Source organism: Anguilla anguilla, chromosome 5 (assembly GCF_013347855.1).
Source record: "Anguilla anguilla isolate fAngAng1 chromosome 5, fAngAng1.pri, whole genome shotgun sequence".
NCBI lineage: Eukaryota > Metazoa > Chordata > Actinopteri > Anguilliformes > Anguillidae > Anguilla > Anguilla anguilla.
In genome coordinates this window covers 7,935,622-7,953,261 of record NC_049205.1, presented here as the reverse complement: position 1 = coordinate 7,953,261, position 17,640 = coordinate 7,935,622, and the positions used below count along the sequence as shown (strand labels likewise).

At 40.1% G+C, this 17,640-nt stretch overlaps 1 protein-coding gene across 2 annotated transcripts; it reads left to right on the top strand.

Annotated features, from left to right (window-relative positions):
• The first annotated feature begins 3,809 nt into the window (after positions 1-3,809).
• On the top strand, positions 3,810-7,418 carry LOC118227227 (mucin-5AC-like). 2 transcript variants are annotated; one of them, XM_035417439.1, is made up of 3 exons: positions 3,810-5,237; positions 5,539-5,603; positions 6,848-7,418. In XM_035417439.1, the coding sequence occupies exons 1-3, from the start codon at positions 4,002-4,004 to the stop codon at positions 7,068-7,070; spliced, it is 1,524 nt and encodes a 507-aa protein (XP_035273330.1). In that variant the 5' UTR covers positions 3,810-4,001; the 3' UTR covers positions 7,071-7,418. The 2 variants fall into 2 exon arrangements, with proteins under 2 accessions (XP_035273330.1, XP_035273331.1); XM_035417440.1 differs by lacking the exon at positions 6,848-7,418 and having other exon boundaries at positions 5,539-5,682.
• Positions 7,419-17,640: the final 10,222 nt, after the last annotated feature.

Below are 17,640 nucleotides of genomic sequence, written 5' to 3'. Positions count from 1 at the left end.
ATACTCTCAAATTAAGGTGGACTGTCTGCACTTTAAGGTCATACTCATTACTTCATTTAAAATCTAATGTACTATAGTAAAATGTCATGAGTTAATTATAATTTGTGAAGAACCTGATCTGCTCTGCTATACAAATTTTTTAATAACAATTTTTTAATAATATTTGAATTTTTAAAAATTGTTTTATTACAGACCCAGTAACATCAAATACAACACCCATAACATACACTGCAATCCTGTCAACCTGGGACAAACACATTCCATCATCAACCAGGAACCCAACAACTACAATCCCTAAAATATCAACAACAAACTTCCAAACACAAACAGCAGAAACTAAAATATCAACCCAAGACTTAGCAGTATCAACAACAAGTCCTGTAACCTCAGCCAGAATGTCTTCAGCATTGACTTCAAAAACTGCTACCTTGAGCACAGAACCTGCAACGTCAAATATAAGCCCTTTAACATTGACCTCTGACTCTACCACATCACCATCGATTCTTGTAACCTCAACCAAGGAAACAGCAAAGGTCACTACACAACATGAAACAACTACAAAATTGGGAACATTGAAGACAAACCCCACAAGAACTTCTCAACATGCAACAGCAACCACAAGCCTTTTACCATTGATGACAAAGAGTACAACATTGATGATGGACTCTGCATCATCAAACACAAGACTTGGAACATCAACCACAATCACTGGATTTCTCAGTATCTACCAACCCACATCGACCGATATCCCTCAGACATCAACCACAAACCCTACAACACTGACCCTAAGCTCTACCACACTGGCAGAGAGCCCAACTGTAGCAGTCTCTGATGCTATGACATCTGAATCAAGTTCTGTAAAATCAACTAAAACAACTGGAATGTTCACGACAAGCTTTGCAACAGGAACTGAAAATCCTGAATCATCGGCCACAAACCCCATGACCACAGTGACACTACCTAAAATATCAACCACAGCCTCTGTATCATCAATAACAAGCCCTGTAACATCAACGACAAAGCTTGAAACATTGACCACAAATTCTGCAACACTGACTATAAACCCTATAACACCAACCTCACTCCCAGACACATCCATATTAAGTCCTGTAACATCATCTACAACTTCCATGAAAAAGTCTGCAACATTGAGTACCAACACTGAAATGGTGACCACAAACCGTATGTCAACATCTCTCAGAAACACTGCTACTATCTCTACAAACATGGCAACAGTGACTGAAATCCCGACAACACAGACTAGGAACCCAGCAACACTGATCCAAAGGCCGACAACACCTACCATAAGCCAAACTGTATTAGTCTCTGATGACGTGACATCCCAATCAAGTCTTGCAACATCAACTATCAAATTTCCATCATCAACTACAAACTCTGATATAGTGACTTCAGTCCCTGAAATATCAACAACAAACTTCCAAACACAAACAGCAGAAACTAAAATATCAACCCGAGACTTAGCAGTATCAATAACAAGTCCTATAACCTCAGCCAGAATGTCTTCAGCATTGACTTCAAAAACTGCTACCTTGACCACAGAACCTGCAACGTCAAATATAAACCCATTAACATTGATATCTGACTCTACCACATCACCATCGATTCTTGTAACCTCAACCAAGGAAACAGCAAAGGTCACTACACAACCTGAAACAACAACAAAACATGGAACATTGAGGACAAACCCCACAAGAACTTCTCAACCTGCAACAGAAACCACAAGCCTTTTTCCATTGATGACAAAGAGTACAACATTGATGACGGACTCTGCATCATCAAACACAAGACTTGGAACATCAACCACAATCACTGGATTGCTCAGTATCTACCAACCCACATCGACCGATATCCCTCAGACATCAACCACAAAGCCTACAACACTGACCCTAAGCTCTACCACACTGGCAGAAAGCCCAACTGTAGCAGTCTCTGATGCTATGACATCTGAATCAAGTTCTGTAAAATCAACTAAAACAACTGGAATGTTCACGACAAGCTTTGCAACAGGAACTGCAAATCCTGAATCATCGGCCACAAACCCCATGACCACAGAGACACTACCTAAAATATCAACCACAGCCTCTGTATCATCAATAAGAAGCCCTGTAACATCAACGACAAAGCTTGAAACATTGACCACAAATTCTGCAACATTGACTATAAACCCTCTAACAGCAATCTCTCTCCCAGACACATCCATGTTAAGTCCTGTAACATCATCTACAACGTCCATGACAAAGTCTGCAACATTGAGTACCAACACTGAAATGGTGACCAAAAACCGTATGTCAACATCTCTCAAGAACACTGCTACTTTCTCTACAAACATTGCAACAGTGACTGAAATCCCGACAACACAGACTAGGAACCCAGCAACACTGACCCAAAGGCCGACAACACCTACCATAAGCCAAACTGTATTAGTCTCTGATGACGTGACATCCCAATCAAGTCTTGCAACATCAACTATCAAATTTCCATCATCAACTACAAACTCTGATATAGTGACTTCAATCCCTGAAATATCAACAACAAACTTCCAAACACAAACAGCAGAAACTAAAATATCAACCCAAGACTTAGCAGTATCAATAACAAGTCCTATAACCTCAGCCAGAATGTCTTCAGCATTGACTTCAAAAACTGCTACCTTGACCACAGAACCTGCAACGTCAAATATAAACCCTTTAACATTGATATCTGACTCTACCACATCACTATCGATTCTTGTAACCTCAACCAAGGAAACAGCAAAGGTCACTACACAACCTGAAACAACTACAAAACATGGAACATTGAGGACAAACCCCACAAGAACTTCTCAACCTGCAACAGAAACCACAAACCTTTTTCCATTGATGACAAAGAGTACAACATTGATGACGGACTCTGCATCATCAAACACAAGACTTGGAACATCAACCACAATCACTGGATTGCTCAGTATCTACCAACCCACATCGACCGATATCCCTCAGACATCAACCACAAAGCCTACAACACTGACCCTAAGCTCTACCACACTGGCAGAGAGCCCAACTGTAGCAGTCTCTGATGCTATGACATCTGAATCAAGTTCTGTAAAATCAACTAAAACAACTGGAATGTTCACAACAAGCTTTGCAACAGGAACTGCAGATCCTGAATCATCGACCACAAACCCCATGACCACAAAGACACTACCTAAAATATCAACCACAGCCTCTGTATCATCAATAAGAAGCCCTGTAACATCAATGACAAAGCTTGAAACATTGACCACAAATTCTGCAACATTGACTATAAACCCTGTAACAGCAATCTCTCCACCAGACACATCCATGTTAAGTCCTGTAACATCATCTACAACGTCCATGACAAAGTCTGCAACATTGAGTACCAACACTGAAATGGTGACCAAAAACCGTAAGTCAACATCTCTCAAGAACACTGCTACTTTCTCTACAAACATTGCAACAGTGACTGAAATCCCGACAACACAGACTAGGAACCCAGCAACACTGACCCAAAGGCCGACAACACCTACCATAAGCCAAACTGTATTAGTCTCTGATGACGTGACATCCCAATCAAGTCTTGCAACATCAACTATCAAATTTCCATCATCAACTACAAACTCTGATATAGTGACTTCAATCCCTGAAATATCAACAACAAACTTCCAAACGCAAACAGCAGAAACTAAAATATCAACCCGAGACTTAGCAGTAACAATAACAAGTCCTGTAACCTCAGCCAGAATGTCTTCAGCATTGACTTCAAAAACTGCTACCTTGACCACAGAACCTGCAACGTCAAATATAAGCCCTTTAACATTGACCTCTGACTCTACCACATCACCATCGATTCTTGTAACCTCAACCAAGGAAACAGCAAAGGTCACTACACAACCTGAAACAACTACAAAACATGGAACATTGAGGACAAACCCCACAAGAACTTCTCAACCTGCAACAGCAACCACAAACCTTTTTCCATTGATGACAAAGAGTACAACATTGATGACGGACTCTGCATCATCAAACACAAGACTTGGAACATCAACCACAATCACTGGATTGCTCAGTATCTACCAACCCACATCGACCGATATCCCTCAGACATCAACCACAAACCCTACAACACTGACCCTAAGCTCTACCACACTGGCAGAGAGCCCAACTGTAGCAGTCTCTGATGCTATGACATCTGAATCAAGTTCTGTAAAATCAACTAAAACAACTGGAATGTTCACGACAAGCTTTGCAACAGGAACTACAAATCCTGAATCATCAGCCACAAACCCCATGACCACAGTGACACTACCTAAAATATCAACCACAGCCTCTGTATCATCAATAACAAGCCCTGTAACATCAACGGCAAAGCTTGAAACATTGACCACAAATTCTGCAACACTGACTATAAACCCTGTAACACCAACCTCTCTCCCAGACACATCCATATTAAGTCCTGTAACATCATCTACAATGTTCATGACAAAGTCTGCAACATTGAGTACCAACACTGAAATGGTGACCACAAACCGTATGTCAACATCTCTCAAGAACACTCCTACTTTCTCTACAAACATTGCAACAGTGACTGAAATCCCGACAACACAGACTAGGAACCCAGCAACACTGACCCAAAGGCCGACAACACCTACCATAAGCCAAACTGTATTAGTCTCTGATGACGTGACATCCCAATCAAGTCTTGCAACATCAACTATCAAATTTCCATCATCAACTACAAACTCTGATATAGTGACTTCAATCCCTGAAATATCAACAACAAACTTCCAAACGCAAACAGCAGAAACTAAAATATCAACCCGAGACTTAGCAGTATCAACAACAAGTCCTGTAACCTCAGCCAGAATGTCTTCAGCATTAATCACAAACACTGCTACCTTGAGCACAGAACCTACAATGTCAGCATCCTCAGCGAACCCCATTACACCAATGACAATACCTGTTACAGCAACCACAGACTCTTCAGCACAAACCATCAGTGATGCTCCATTATACATAAGTCCTACATTGACTACAAGCCTTGCAATGACTTCCAAAAGCCATAAAATGTCCACCACAATGCTTGCAACAGTGACCCAGACCCCAGCAGAGGGACCACAGTTATTGCTGGAATTTAGACTGGATCTGGAGTTTGCAACGGTCCTCACAGATTCCTCCTCAACACAGTACATACATTTGAAAAATCAAGTTGAAGAGCAGGTGATGTTCATTTTTTATCTTCTATAAAGTTACCATGGGTGCTATAAGTATCAGCATGGTTACCAGTAGTTAAACTTATTTGGCGAGAGTGTAGCTTCACTTTCACTTGCCTACATTCTTCCACCTGTCTTTACTTTTGTTCTTTTTTACTCTTTTCTTCTTCTTTCCTGTATTATCCATTGTTGTCCAGTGTATGTTATATTTACTGAACATATGTATTCTTCAACCAAAAAAATAAAATATGTGGAATATGGTCTTGTGTTCCTTAAAGACTCAAATATCTCCCCTTTTATATTTCTAGCTGGATTCCATCTATAAAAAGCAGTATGGGGACACATTTGATCACACTGAGGTCCAGCGTTTTAGGTAAGTCGATACGAACTATGTTCTTGTGATGAAATCATATAGCACAGACCGAAGGTATCAAACACCTGTGGGTTTTTTATTTTTTATTTTATAAGTTGTTTATTTTAGTTTTTTACTTTAGCTAAATAAAAAATCAGTTAATATATGTGCATTTATTGAACAACTCACCAAAGAATAAACATTGTTTTCTACCTACAATAACTCAAAATGATGAGTTTTACTTCAGAAATAACGTGACTTTCCTCGAAATAGCTTCCTTCGGCTTTAATTCAACTTAAAAAAATTATTTCAAGTCTATACAGTCATTTTTCAAAGTATGAGGTAGAGAGGAGGAGGGGTAATGAAATTCAGAGAAATCTTATCTTTTTAAGTTTTTTAAAAAACACAGGTAGTTTAATAATTTTAGTCAGTAGTGCAAGTAAAATAAGCACTATAGTTTTTAGAAAAATGGTAAAAAAAGAGGGAGTGACGCTTAGATGTGCGGGGCTAAATAAACATATTTTGTGACAAGAAGGTTATTCCCAGTGAGAAATTGCAAAGAGGCTTAAGATTTCTAAGTGAAATGTTCAGTACTTGATCAGACCAGACGGTCCTAGCTGATGGGCAGTAATGTTAAAAGGAGAAGACCCGCAAGATCAAAAGGCAGAAGAAAAATATCTTGTGTTGTCTAGCAAAGGAAACTGCTGTAAAACTGCAACACAACCACAGTATGAATTCACTGCAACTAGTGAGAAACCAGGTTTCCTGACTCTCACGTTAACCTTCTTCCTACACATACATACATACATACACACACACACACACACACACACACACAAACAGTACATATATGTTATCTTTACTGCCAAGTGGCCACAATGAGAGCATATGACATACACTAGAGTTTTTCCAAAAATTTTATCTCAAACCTGTCCTGAACCTGGGGAACCTTGTGGAGGCCTTTATATGCACATAAAAGAACCTTTTTCCAGCATTGACAATCTATTGAACTTTGGTTTGCAAATAATTAAATCCCCAACAAGATTTTCTTAGTTCATCAAGAGATTCCACTTATAACGGGAAGCCTATTGGATCAGAAACTTATACACCCTGTCGGCTCAATCTTGAGAAGGATTATTCTATATTTGGGTGAAAAACTAGTATTTAGAGCTGGAATTATTTTTGTCTCCTCCTCACTGTCCAAGTGATGTTTCATTTTCCTTCAGTGATAATTAATTAATACACTGTATGCTTTGCTGTTTTAGGCAAGGATCAGTGATTGTGGACGCTGTGCTGGTGTTCAATAACATAAACACTGTCCCTGGAACCAGCGATGTGGCAACGACCTTAAAAAACGCTGCCTCCTCAGACTCTGGCTTAAATCTCCCTATAGACCCCGCTAGCATAGTGGTTTCAGGTAAGACATTACAATTAAACATTTACAATGAATTTCAATTGAATGCAACATTTGATTCTGCTGTACTATAACATCTGGTTACTTGCAGTGGCTACTCAGACTACTGCAGAAGCTACAACACCTACGGTAACTACAGAACATGGCCTCCAGACTACGGAACACTCAAGTCAGACTGCGCAAACAACTGTGGGACAAGCTGGTCAGACTGCATCAGCAACTGCAGGAGCCACTACAACGTCAAATATAAGCCCTTTAACATTGACCTCTGACTCTACCACATCACCATCGATTCTTGTAACCTCAACCAAGGAAACAGCAAAGGTCACTACACAACCTGAAACAACTACAAAACATGGAACATTGAGGACAAACCCCACAAGAACCTCTCAACCTGCAACAGCAACCACAAACCTTTTTCCATTGATGACAAAGAGTACAACATTGATGACGGACTCTGCATCATCAAACACAAGACTTGGAACATCAACCACAATCACTGGATTGCTCAGTATCTACCAACCCACATCGACCGATATCCCTCAGACATCAACCACAAACCCTACAACACTGACCCTAAGCTCTACCACACTGGCAGAGAGCCCAACTGTAGCAGTCTCTGATGCTATGACATCTGAATCAAGTTCTGTAAAATCAACTAAAACAACTGGAATGTTCACGACAAGCTTTGCAACAGGAACTGCAAATCCTGAATCATCGGCCACAAACCCCATGACCACAGTGACACTACCTAAAATATCAACCACAGCCTCTGTATCATCAATAACAAGCCCTGTAACATCAACGGCAAAGCTTGAAACATTGACCACAAATTCTGCAACACTGACTATAAACCCTGTAACACCAACCTCTCTCCCAGACACATCCATATTAAGTCCTGTAACATCATCTACAACGTTCATGACAAAGTCTGCAACATTGAGTACCAACACTGAAATGGTGACCACAAACCGTATGTCAACATCTCTCAAGAACACTCCTACTTTCTCTACAAACATTGCAACAGTGACTGAAATCCCGACAACACAGACTAGGAACCCAGCAACACTGACCCAAAGGCCGACAACACCTACCATAAGCCAAACTGTATTAGTCTCTGATGACGTGACATCCCAATCAAGTCTTGCAACATCAACTATCAAATTTCCATCATCAACTACAAACTCTGATATAGTGACTTCAATCCCTGAAATATCAACAACAAACTTCCAAACGCAAACAGCAGAAACTAAAATATCAACCCGAGACTTAGCAGTATCAATAACAAGTCCTGTAACCTCAGCCAGAATGTCTTCAGCATTGACTTCAAAAACTGATACCTTGACCACAGAACCTGCAATGTCAAATATAAGCCCTTTAACATTGACCTCTGACTCTACCACATCACCATCGATTCTTGTAACCTCAACCAAGGAAACAGCAAAGGTCACTACACAACCTGAAACAACTACAAAACATGGAACATTGAGGACAAACCCCACAAGAACTTCTCAACCTGCAACAGAAACCACAAGCCCTTTTCCATTGATGACAAAGAGTACAACATTGATGACGGACTCTGCATCATCAAACACAAGACTTGGAACATCAACCACAATCACTGGATTGCTCAGTATCAACCAACCCACATCGACCGATATCCCTCAGACATCAACCACAAACCCTACAACACTGACTCTAAGCTCTACCACACTGGCAGAGAGCCCAACTGTAGAAGTCTCTGATGCTATGACATCTGAATCAAGTTCTGTAAAATCAACTAAAACAACTGGAATGTTCACGACAAGCTTTGCAACAGGAACTGCAAATCCTGAATCATCGGCCACAAACCCCATGACCACAGTGACACTACCTAAAATATCAACCACAGCCTCTGTATCATCAATAACAAGCCCTGTAACATCAACGACAAAGCTTGAAACATTGACCACAAATTCTGCAACACTGACTATAAACCCTGTAACACCAACCTCTCTCCCAGACACATCCATATTAAGTCCTGTAACATCATCTACAACGTTCATGACAAAGTCTGCAACATTGAGTACCAACACTGAAATGGTGACCACAAACCGTATGTCAACATCTCTCAGAAACACTGCTACTATCTCTACAAACATGGCAACAGTGACTGAAATCCCGACAACACAGACTAGGAACCCAGCAACACTGACCCAAAGGCCGACAACACCTACCATAAGCCAAACTGTATTAGTCTCTGATGACGTGACATCCCAATCAAGTCTTGCAACATCAACTATCAAATTTCCATCATCAACTACAAACTCTGATATAGTGACTTCAGTCCCTGAAATATCAACAACAAACTTCCAAACACAAACAGCAGAAACTAAAATATCAACCCGAGACTTAGCAGTATCAACAACAAGTCCTATAACCTCAGCCAGAATGTCTTCAGCTTTGACTTCAAAAACTGCTACCTTGACCACAGAACCTGCAACGTCAAATATAAACCCTTTAACATTGATATCTGACTCTACCACATCACCATCGATTCTTGTAACCTCAACCAAGGAAACAGCAAAGGTCACTACACAACCTGAAACAACTACAAAACATGGAACATTGAGGACAAACCCCACAAGAACTTCTCAACCTGCAACAGAAACCACAAGCCTTTTTCCATTGATGACAAAGAGTACAACATTGATGACGGACTCTGCATCATCAAACACAAGACTTGGAACATCAACCACAATCACTGGATTGCTCAGTATCTACCAACCCACATCGACCGATATCCCTCAGACATCAACCACAAAGCCTACAACACTGACCCTAAGCTCTACCACACTGGCAGAGAGCCCAACTGTAGCAGTCTCTGATGCTATGACATCTGAATCAAGTTCTGTAAAATCAACTAAAACAACTGGAATGTTCACAACAAGCTTTGCAACAGGAACTGCAAATCCTGAATCATCGGCCACAAACCCCATGACCACAAAGACACTACCTAAAATATCAACCACAGCCTCTGTATCATCAATAAGAAGCCCTGTAACATCAATGACAAAGCTTGAAACATTGACCACAAATTCTGCAACATTGACTATAAACCCTGTAACAGCAATCTCTCCCCCAGACACATCCATGTTAAGTCCTGTAACATCATCTACAACGTCCATGACAAAGTCTGCAACATTGAGTACCAACACTGAAATGGTGACCAAAAACCGTATGTCACCATCTCTCAAGAACACTGCTACTTTCTCTACAAACATTGCAACAGTGACTGAAATCCCGACAACACAGACTAGGAACCCAGCAACACTGACCCAAAGGCCGACAACACCTACCATAAGCCAAACTGTATTAGTCTCTGATGACGTGACATCCCAATCAAGTCTTGCAACATCAAATATCAAATTTCCATCATCAACTACAAACTCTGATATAGTGACTTCAATCCCTGAAATATCAACAACAAACTTGCAAACACAAACAGCAGAAACTAAAATATCAACCCGAGACTTAGCAGTATCAACAAGTCCTGTAACCTCAGCCAGAATGTCTTCAGCATCAATCACAAACACTGCTACCTTGAGCACAGACCCTACAATGTCAGCATCCTCAGCGAACCCCATTACACCAATGACAATACCTGTTACAGCAACCACAGACTCTTCAGCACAAACCATCAGCGATGCTCCATTATACATAAGTCCTACATTGACTACAAGCCTTGCAATGACTTCCAAAAGCCATAAAATGTCCACCACAATGCTTGCAACAGTGACCCAGACCCCAGCAGAGGGACCACAGTTATTGCTGGAATTTAGACTGGATCTGGAGTTTGCAACGGTCCTCACAGATTCCTCCTCAACACAGTACATACATTTGAAAAATCAAGTTGAAGAGCAGGTGATGTTCATTTTTTATCTTCTATAAAGTTACCATGGGTGCTATAAGTATCAGCATGGTTACCAGTAGTTAAACTTATTTGGCGAGAGTGTAGCTTCACTTTCACTTGCCTACATTCTTCCACCTGTCTTTACTTTTGTTCTTTTTTACTCTTTTCTTCTTCTTTCCTGTATTATCCATTGTTGTCCAGTGTATGTTATATTTACTGAACATATGTATTCTTCAACCAAAAAAATAAAATATGTGGAATATGGTCTTGTGTTCCTTAAAGACTCAAATATCTCCCCTTTTATATTTCTAGCTGGATTCCATCTATAAAAAGCAGTATGGGGACACATTTGATCACACTGAGGTCCAGCGTTTTAGGTAAGTCGATACGAACTATGTTCTTGTGATGAAATCATATAGCACAGACCGAAGGTATCAAACACCTGTGGGTTTTTTATTTTTTATTTTATAAGTTGTTTATTTTAGTTTTTTACTTTAGCTAAATAAAAAATCAGTTAATATATGTGCATTTATTGAACAACTCACCAAAGAATAAACATTGTTTTCTACCTACAATAACTCAAAATGATGAGTTTTACTTCAGAAATAACGTGACTTTCCTCGAAATAGCTTCCTTCGGCTTTAATTCAACTTAAAAAAATTATTTCAAGTCTATACAGTCATTTTTCAAAGTATGAGGTAGAGAGGAGGAGGGGTAATGAAATTCAGAGAAATCTTATCTTTTTAAGTTTTTTAAAAAACACAGGTAGTTTAATAATTTTAGTCAGTAGTGCAAGTAAAATAAGCACTATAGTTTTTAGAAAAATGGTAAAAAAAGAGGGAGTGACGCTTAGATGTGCGGGGCTAAATAAACATATTTTGTGACAAGAAGGTTATTCCCAGTGAGAAATTGCAAAGAGGCTTAAGATTTCTAAGTGAAATGTTCAGTACTTGATCAGACCAGACGGTCCTAGCTGATGGGCAGTAATGTTAACAGGAGAAGACCCGCAAGATCAAAAGGCAGAAGAAAAATATCTTGTGTTGTCTAGCAAAGGAAACTGCTGTAAAACTGCAACACAACCACAGTATGAATTCACTGCAACTAGTGAGAAACCAGGTTTCCTGACTCTCACGTTAACCTTCTTCCTACACATACATACATACATATACACACACACACACACACACACACAAACAGTACATATATGTTATCTTTACTGCCAAGTGGCCACAATGAGAGCATATGACATACACTAGAGTTTTTCCGAAAATTTTATCTCAAACCTGTCCTGAACCTGGGGAACCTTGTGGAGGCCTTTATATGCACATAAAAGAACCTTTTTCCAGCATAGACAATCTATTGAACTTTGGTTTGCAAATAATTAAATCCCCAACAAGATTTTCTTAGTTCATCAAGAGATTCCACTTATAACGGGAAGCCTATTGGATCAGAAACTTATACACCCTGTCGGCTCAATCTTGAGAAGGATTATTCTATATTTGGGTGAAAAACTAGTATTTAGAGCTGGAATTATTTTTGTCTCCTCCTCACTGTCCAAGTGATGTTTCATTTTCCTTCAGTGATAATTAATTAATACACTGTATGCTTTGCTGTTTTAGGCAAGGATCAGTGATTGTGGACGCTGTGCTGGTGTTCAATAACATAAACACTGTCCCTGGAACCAGTGATGTGGCAACGACCTTAAAAAACGCTGCCTCCTCAGACTCTGGCTTAAATCTCCCTATAGACCCCGCTAGCATAGTGGTTTCAGGTAAGACATTACAATTAAACATTTACAATGAATTTCAATTGAATGCAACATTTGATTCTGCTGTACTATAACATCTGGTTACTTGCAGTGGCTACTCAGACTACTGCAGAAGCTACAACACCTACGGTAACTACAGAACATGGCCTCCAGACTACGGAACACTCAAGTCAGACTGCGCAAACAACTGTGGGACAAGCTGGTCAGACTGCATCAGCAACTGCAGGAGCCACTACAACGTCAAATATAAGCCCTTTAACATTGACCTCTGACTCTACCACATCACCATCGATTCTTGTAACCTCAACCAAGGAAACAGCAAAGGTCACTACACAACCTGAAACAACTACAAAACATGGAACATTGAGGACAAACCCCACAAGAACTTCTCAACCTGCAACAGCAACCACAAACCTTTTTCCATTGATGACAAAGAGTACAACATTGATGACGGACTCTGCATCATCAAACACAAGACTTGGAACATCAACCACAATCACTGGATTGCTCAGTATCTACCAACCCACATCGACCGATATCCCTCAGACATCAACCACAAACCCTACAACACTGACCCTAAGCTCTACCACACTGGCAGAGAGCCCAACTGTAGCAGTCTCTGATGCTATGACATCTGAATCAAGTTCTGTAAAATCAACTAAAACAACTGGAATGTTCACGACAAGCTTTGCAACAGGAACTGCAAATCCTGAATCATCGGCCACAAACCCCATGACCACAGTGACACTACCTAAAATATCAACCACAGCCTCTGTATCATCAATAACAAGCCCTGTAACATCAACGACAAAGCTTGAAACATTGACCACAAATTCTGCAACACTGACTATAAACCCTGTAACACCAACCTCTCTCCCAGACACATCCATATTAAGTCCTGTAACATCATCTACAACGTTCATGACAAAGTCTGCAACATTGAGTACCAACACTGAAATGGTGACCACAAACCGTATGTCAACATCTCTCAAGAACACTCCTACTTTCTCTACAAACATTGCAACAGTGACTGAAATCCCGACAACACAGACTAGGAACCCAGCAACACTGACCCAAAGGCCGACAACACCTACCATAAGCCAAACTGTATTAGTCTCTGATGACGTGACATCCCAATCAAGTCTTGCAACATCAACTATCAAATTTCCATCATCAACTACAAACTCTGATATAGTGACTTCAATCCCTGAAATATCAACAACAAACTTCCAAACGCAAACAGCAGAAACTAAAATATCAACCCGAGACTTAGCAGTACCAATAACAAGTCCTGTAACCTCAGCCAGAATGTCTTCAGCATTGACTTCAAAAACTGATACCTTGACCACAGAACCTGCAATGTCAAATATAAGCCCTTTAACATTGACCTCTGACTCTACCACATCACCATCGATTCTTGTAACCTCAACCAAGGAAACAGCAAAGGTCACTACACAACCTGAAACAACTACAAAACATGGAACATTGAGGACAAACCCCACAAGAACTTCTCAACCGGCAACAGAAACCACAAGCCCTTTTCCATTGATGACAAAGAGTACAACATTGATGACGGACTCTGCATCATCAAACACAAGACTTGGAACATCAACCACAATCACTGGATTGCTCAGTATCTACCAACCCACATCGACCGATATCCCTCAGACATCAACCACAAACCCTACAACACTGACCCTAAGCTCTACCACACTGGCAGAGAGCCCAACTGTAGCAGTCTCTGATGCTATGACATCTGAATCAAGTTCTGTAAAATCAACTAAAACAACTGGAATGTTCACGACAAGCTTTGCAACAGGAACTGCAAATCCTGAATCATCGGCCACAAACCCCATGACCACAGTGACACTACCTAAAATATCAACCACAGCCTCTGTATCATCAATAACAAGCCCTGTAACATCAACGACAAAGCTTGAAACATTGACCACAAATTCTGCAACACTGACTATAAACCCTGTAACACCAACCTCTCTCCCAGACACATCCATATTAAGTCCTGTAACATCATCTACAACGTTCATGACAAAGTCTGCAACATTGAGTACCAACACTGAAATGGTGACCACAAACCGTATGTCAACATCTCTCAGAAACACTGCTACTATCTCTACAAACATGGCAACAGTGACTGAAATCCCGACAACACAGACTAGGAACCCAGCAACACTGACCCAAAGGCCGACAACACCTACCATAAGCAAAACTGTATTAGTCTCTGATGACGTGACATCCCAATCAAGTCTTGCAACATCAACTATCAAATTTCCATCATCAACTACAAACTCTGATATAGTGACTTCAGTCCCTGAAATATCAACAAAAAACTTCCAAACACAAACAGCAGAAACTAAAATATCAACCCGAGACTTAGCAGTATCAATAACAAGTCCTGTAACCTCAGCCAGAATGTCTTCAGCTTTGACTTCAAAAACTGCTACCTTGACCACAGAACCTGCAACGTCAAATATAAACCCTTTAACATTGATATCTGACTCTACCACATCACCATCGATTCTTGTAACCTCAACCAAGGAAACAGCAAAGGTCACTACACAACCTGAAACAACTACAAAACATGGAACATTGAGGACAAACCCCACAAGAACTTCTCAACCTGCAACAGAAACCACAAGCCTTTTTCCATTGATGACAAAGAGTACAACATTGATGACGGACTCTGCATCATCAAACACAAGACTTGGAACATCAACCACAATCACTGGATTGCTCAGTATCTACCAACCCACATCGACCGATATCCCTCAGACATCAACCACAAACCCTACAACACTGACCCTAAGCTCTACCACACTGGCAGAGAGCCCAACTGTAGCAGTCTCTGATGCTATGACATCTGAATCAAGTTCTGTAAAATCAACTAAAACAACTGGAATGTTCACAACAAGCTTTGCAACAGGAACTGCAAATCCTGAATCATCGGCCACAAACCCCATGACCACAAAGACACTACCTAAAATATCAACCACAGCCTCTGTATCATCAATAAGAAGCCCTGTAACATCAATGACAAAGCTTGAAACATTGACCACAAATTCTGCAACATTGACTATAAACCCTGTAACAGCAATCTCTCCCCCAGACACATCCATGTTAAGTCCTGTAACATCATCTACAACGTCCATGACAAAGTCTGCAACATTGAGTACCAACACTGAAATGGTGACCACAAACCGTATGTCAACATCTCTCAGAAACACTGCTACTATCTCTACAAACATGGCAACAGTGACTGAAATCCCGACAACACAGACTAGGAACCCAGCAACACTGACCCAAAGGCCAACAACACCTACCATAAGCCAAACTGTATTAGTCTCTGATGACGTGACATCCCAATCAAGTCTTGCAACATCAAATATCAAATTTCCATCATCAACTACAAACTCTGATATAGTGACTTCAATCCCTGAAATATCAACAACAAACTTGCAAACACAAACAGCAGAAACTAAAATATCAACCCGAGACTTAGCAGTATCAACAAGTCCTGTAACCTCAGCCAGAATGTCTTCAGCATCAATCACAAACACTGCTACCTTGAGCACAGACCCTACAATGTCAGCATCCTCAGCGAACCCCATTACACCAATGACAATACCTGTTACAGCAACCACAGACTCTTCAGCACAAACCATCAGCGATGCTCCATTATACATAAGTCCTACATTGACTACAAGCCTTGCAATGACTTCCAAAAGCCATAAAATGTCCACCACAATGCTTGCAACAGTGACCCAGACCCCAGCAGAGGGACCACAGTTATTGCTGGAATTTAGACTGGATCTGGAGTTTGCAACGGTCCTCACAGATTCCTCCTCAACACAGTACATACATTTGAAAAATCAAGTTGAAGAGCAGGTGATGTTCATTTTTTATCTTCTATAAAGTTACCATGGGTGCTATAAGTATCAGCATGGTTACCAGTAGTTAAACTTATTTGGCGAGAGTGTAGCTTCACTTTCACTTGCCTACATTCTTCCACCTATCTTTACTTTTGTTCTTTTTTACTCTTTTCTTCTTCTTTCCTGTATTATCCATTGTTGTCCAGTGTATGTTATATTTACTGAACATATGTATTCTTCAACCAAAAAAATGAAATATGTGGAATATGGTCTTGTGTTCCTTAAAGACTCAAATATCTCCCCTTTTATATTTCTAGCTGGATTCCATCTATAAAAAGCAGTATGGGGACACATTTGATCACACTGAGGTCCAGCGTTTTAGGTAAGTCGATACAAACTATGTTCTTGTGATGAAATCATATAGCACAGACCGAAGGTATCAAACACCTGTGGGTTTTTTATTTTTTATTTTATAAGTTGTTTATTTTAGTTTTTTACTTTAGCTAAATAAAAAATCAGTTAATATATGTGCATTTATTGAACAACTCACCAAAGAATAAACATTGTTTTCTACCTACAATAACTCAAAATGATGAGTTTTACTTCAGAAATAACGTGACTTTCCTCGAAATAGCTTCCTTCGGCTTTAATTCAACTTAAAAAAATTATTTCAAGTCTATACAGTCATTTTTCAAAGTAAGAGCTAGAGAGGAGGAGGGGTAATGAAATTCAGAGAAATCTTATCTTTTTAAGTTTTTAAAAAAACACAGGTAGTTTAATAATTTTAGTCAGTAGTGCAAGTAAAATAAGCACTATAGTTTTTAGAAAAATGGTAAAAAAAGGGGGAGTGACGCTTAGATGTGCGGGGCTAAATAAACATATTTTGTGACAAGAAGGTTATTCCCAGTGAGAAATTGCAAAGAGGCTTAAGATTTCTAAGTGAAATGTTCAGTACTTGATCAGACCAGACGGTCCTAGCTGATGGGCAGTAATGTTAAAAGGAGAAGACCCGCAAGATCAAAAGGCAGAAGAAAAATATCTTGTGTTGTCTAGCAAAGGAAACTGCTGTAAAACTGCAACACAACCACAGTATGAAT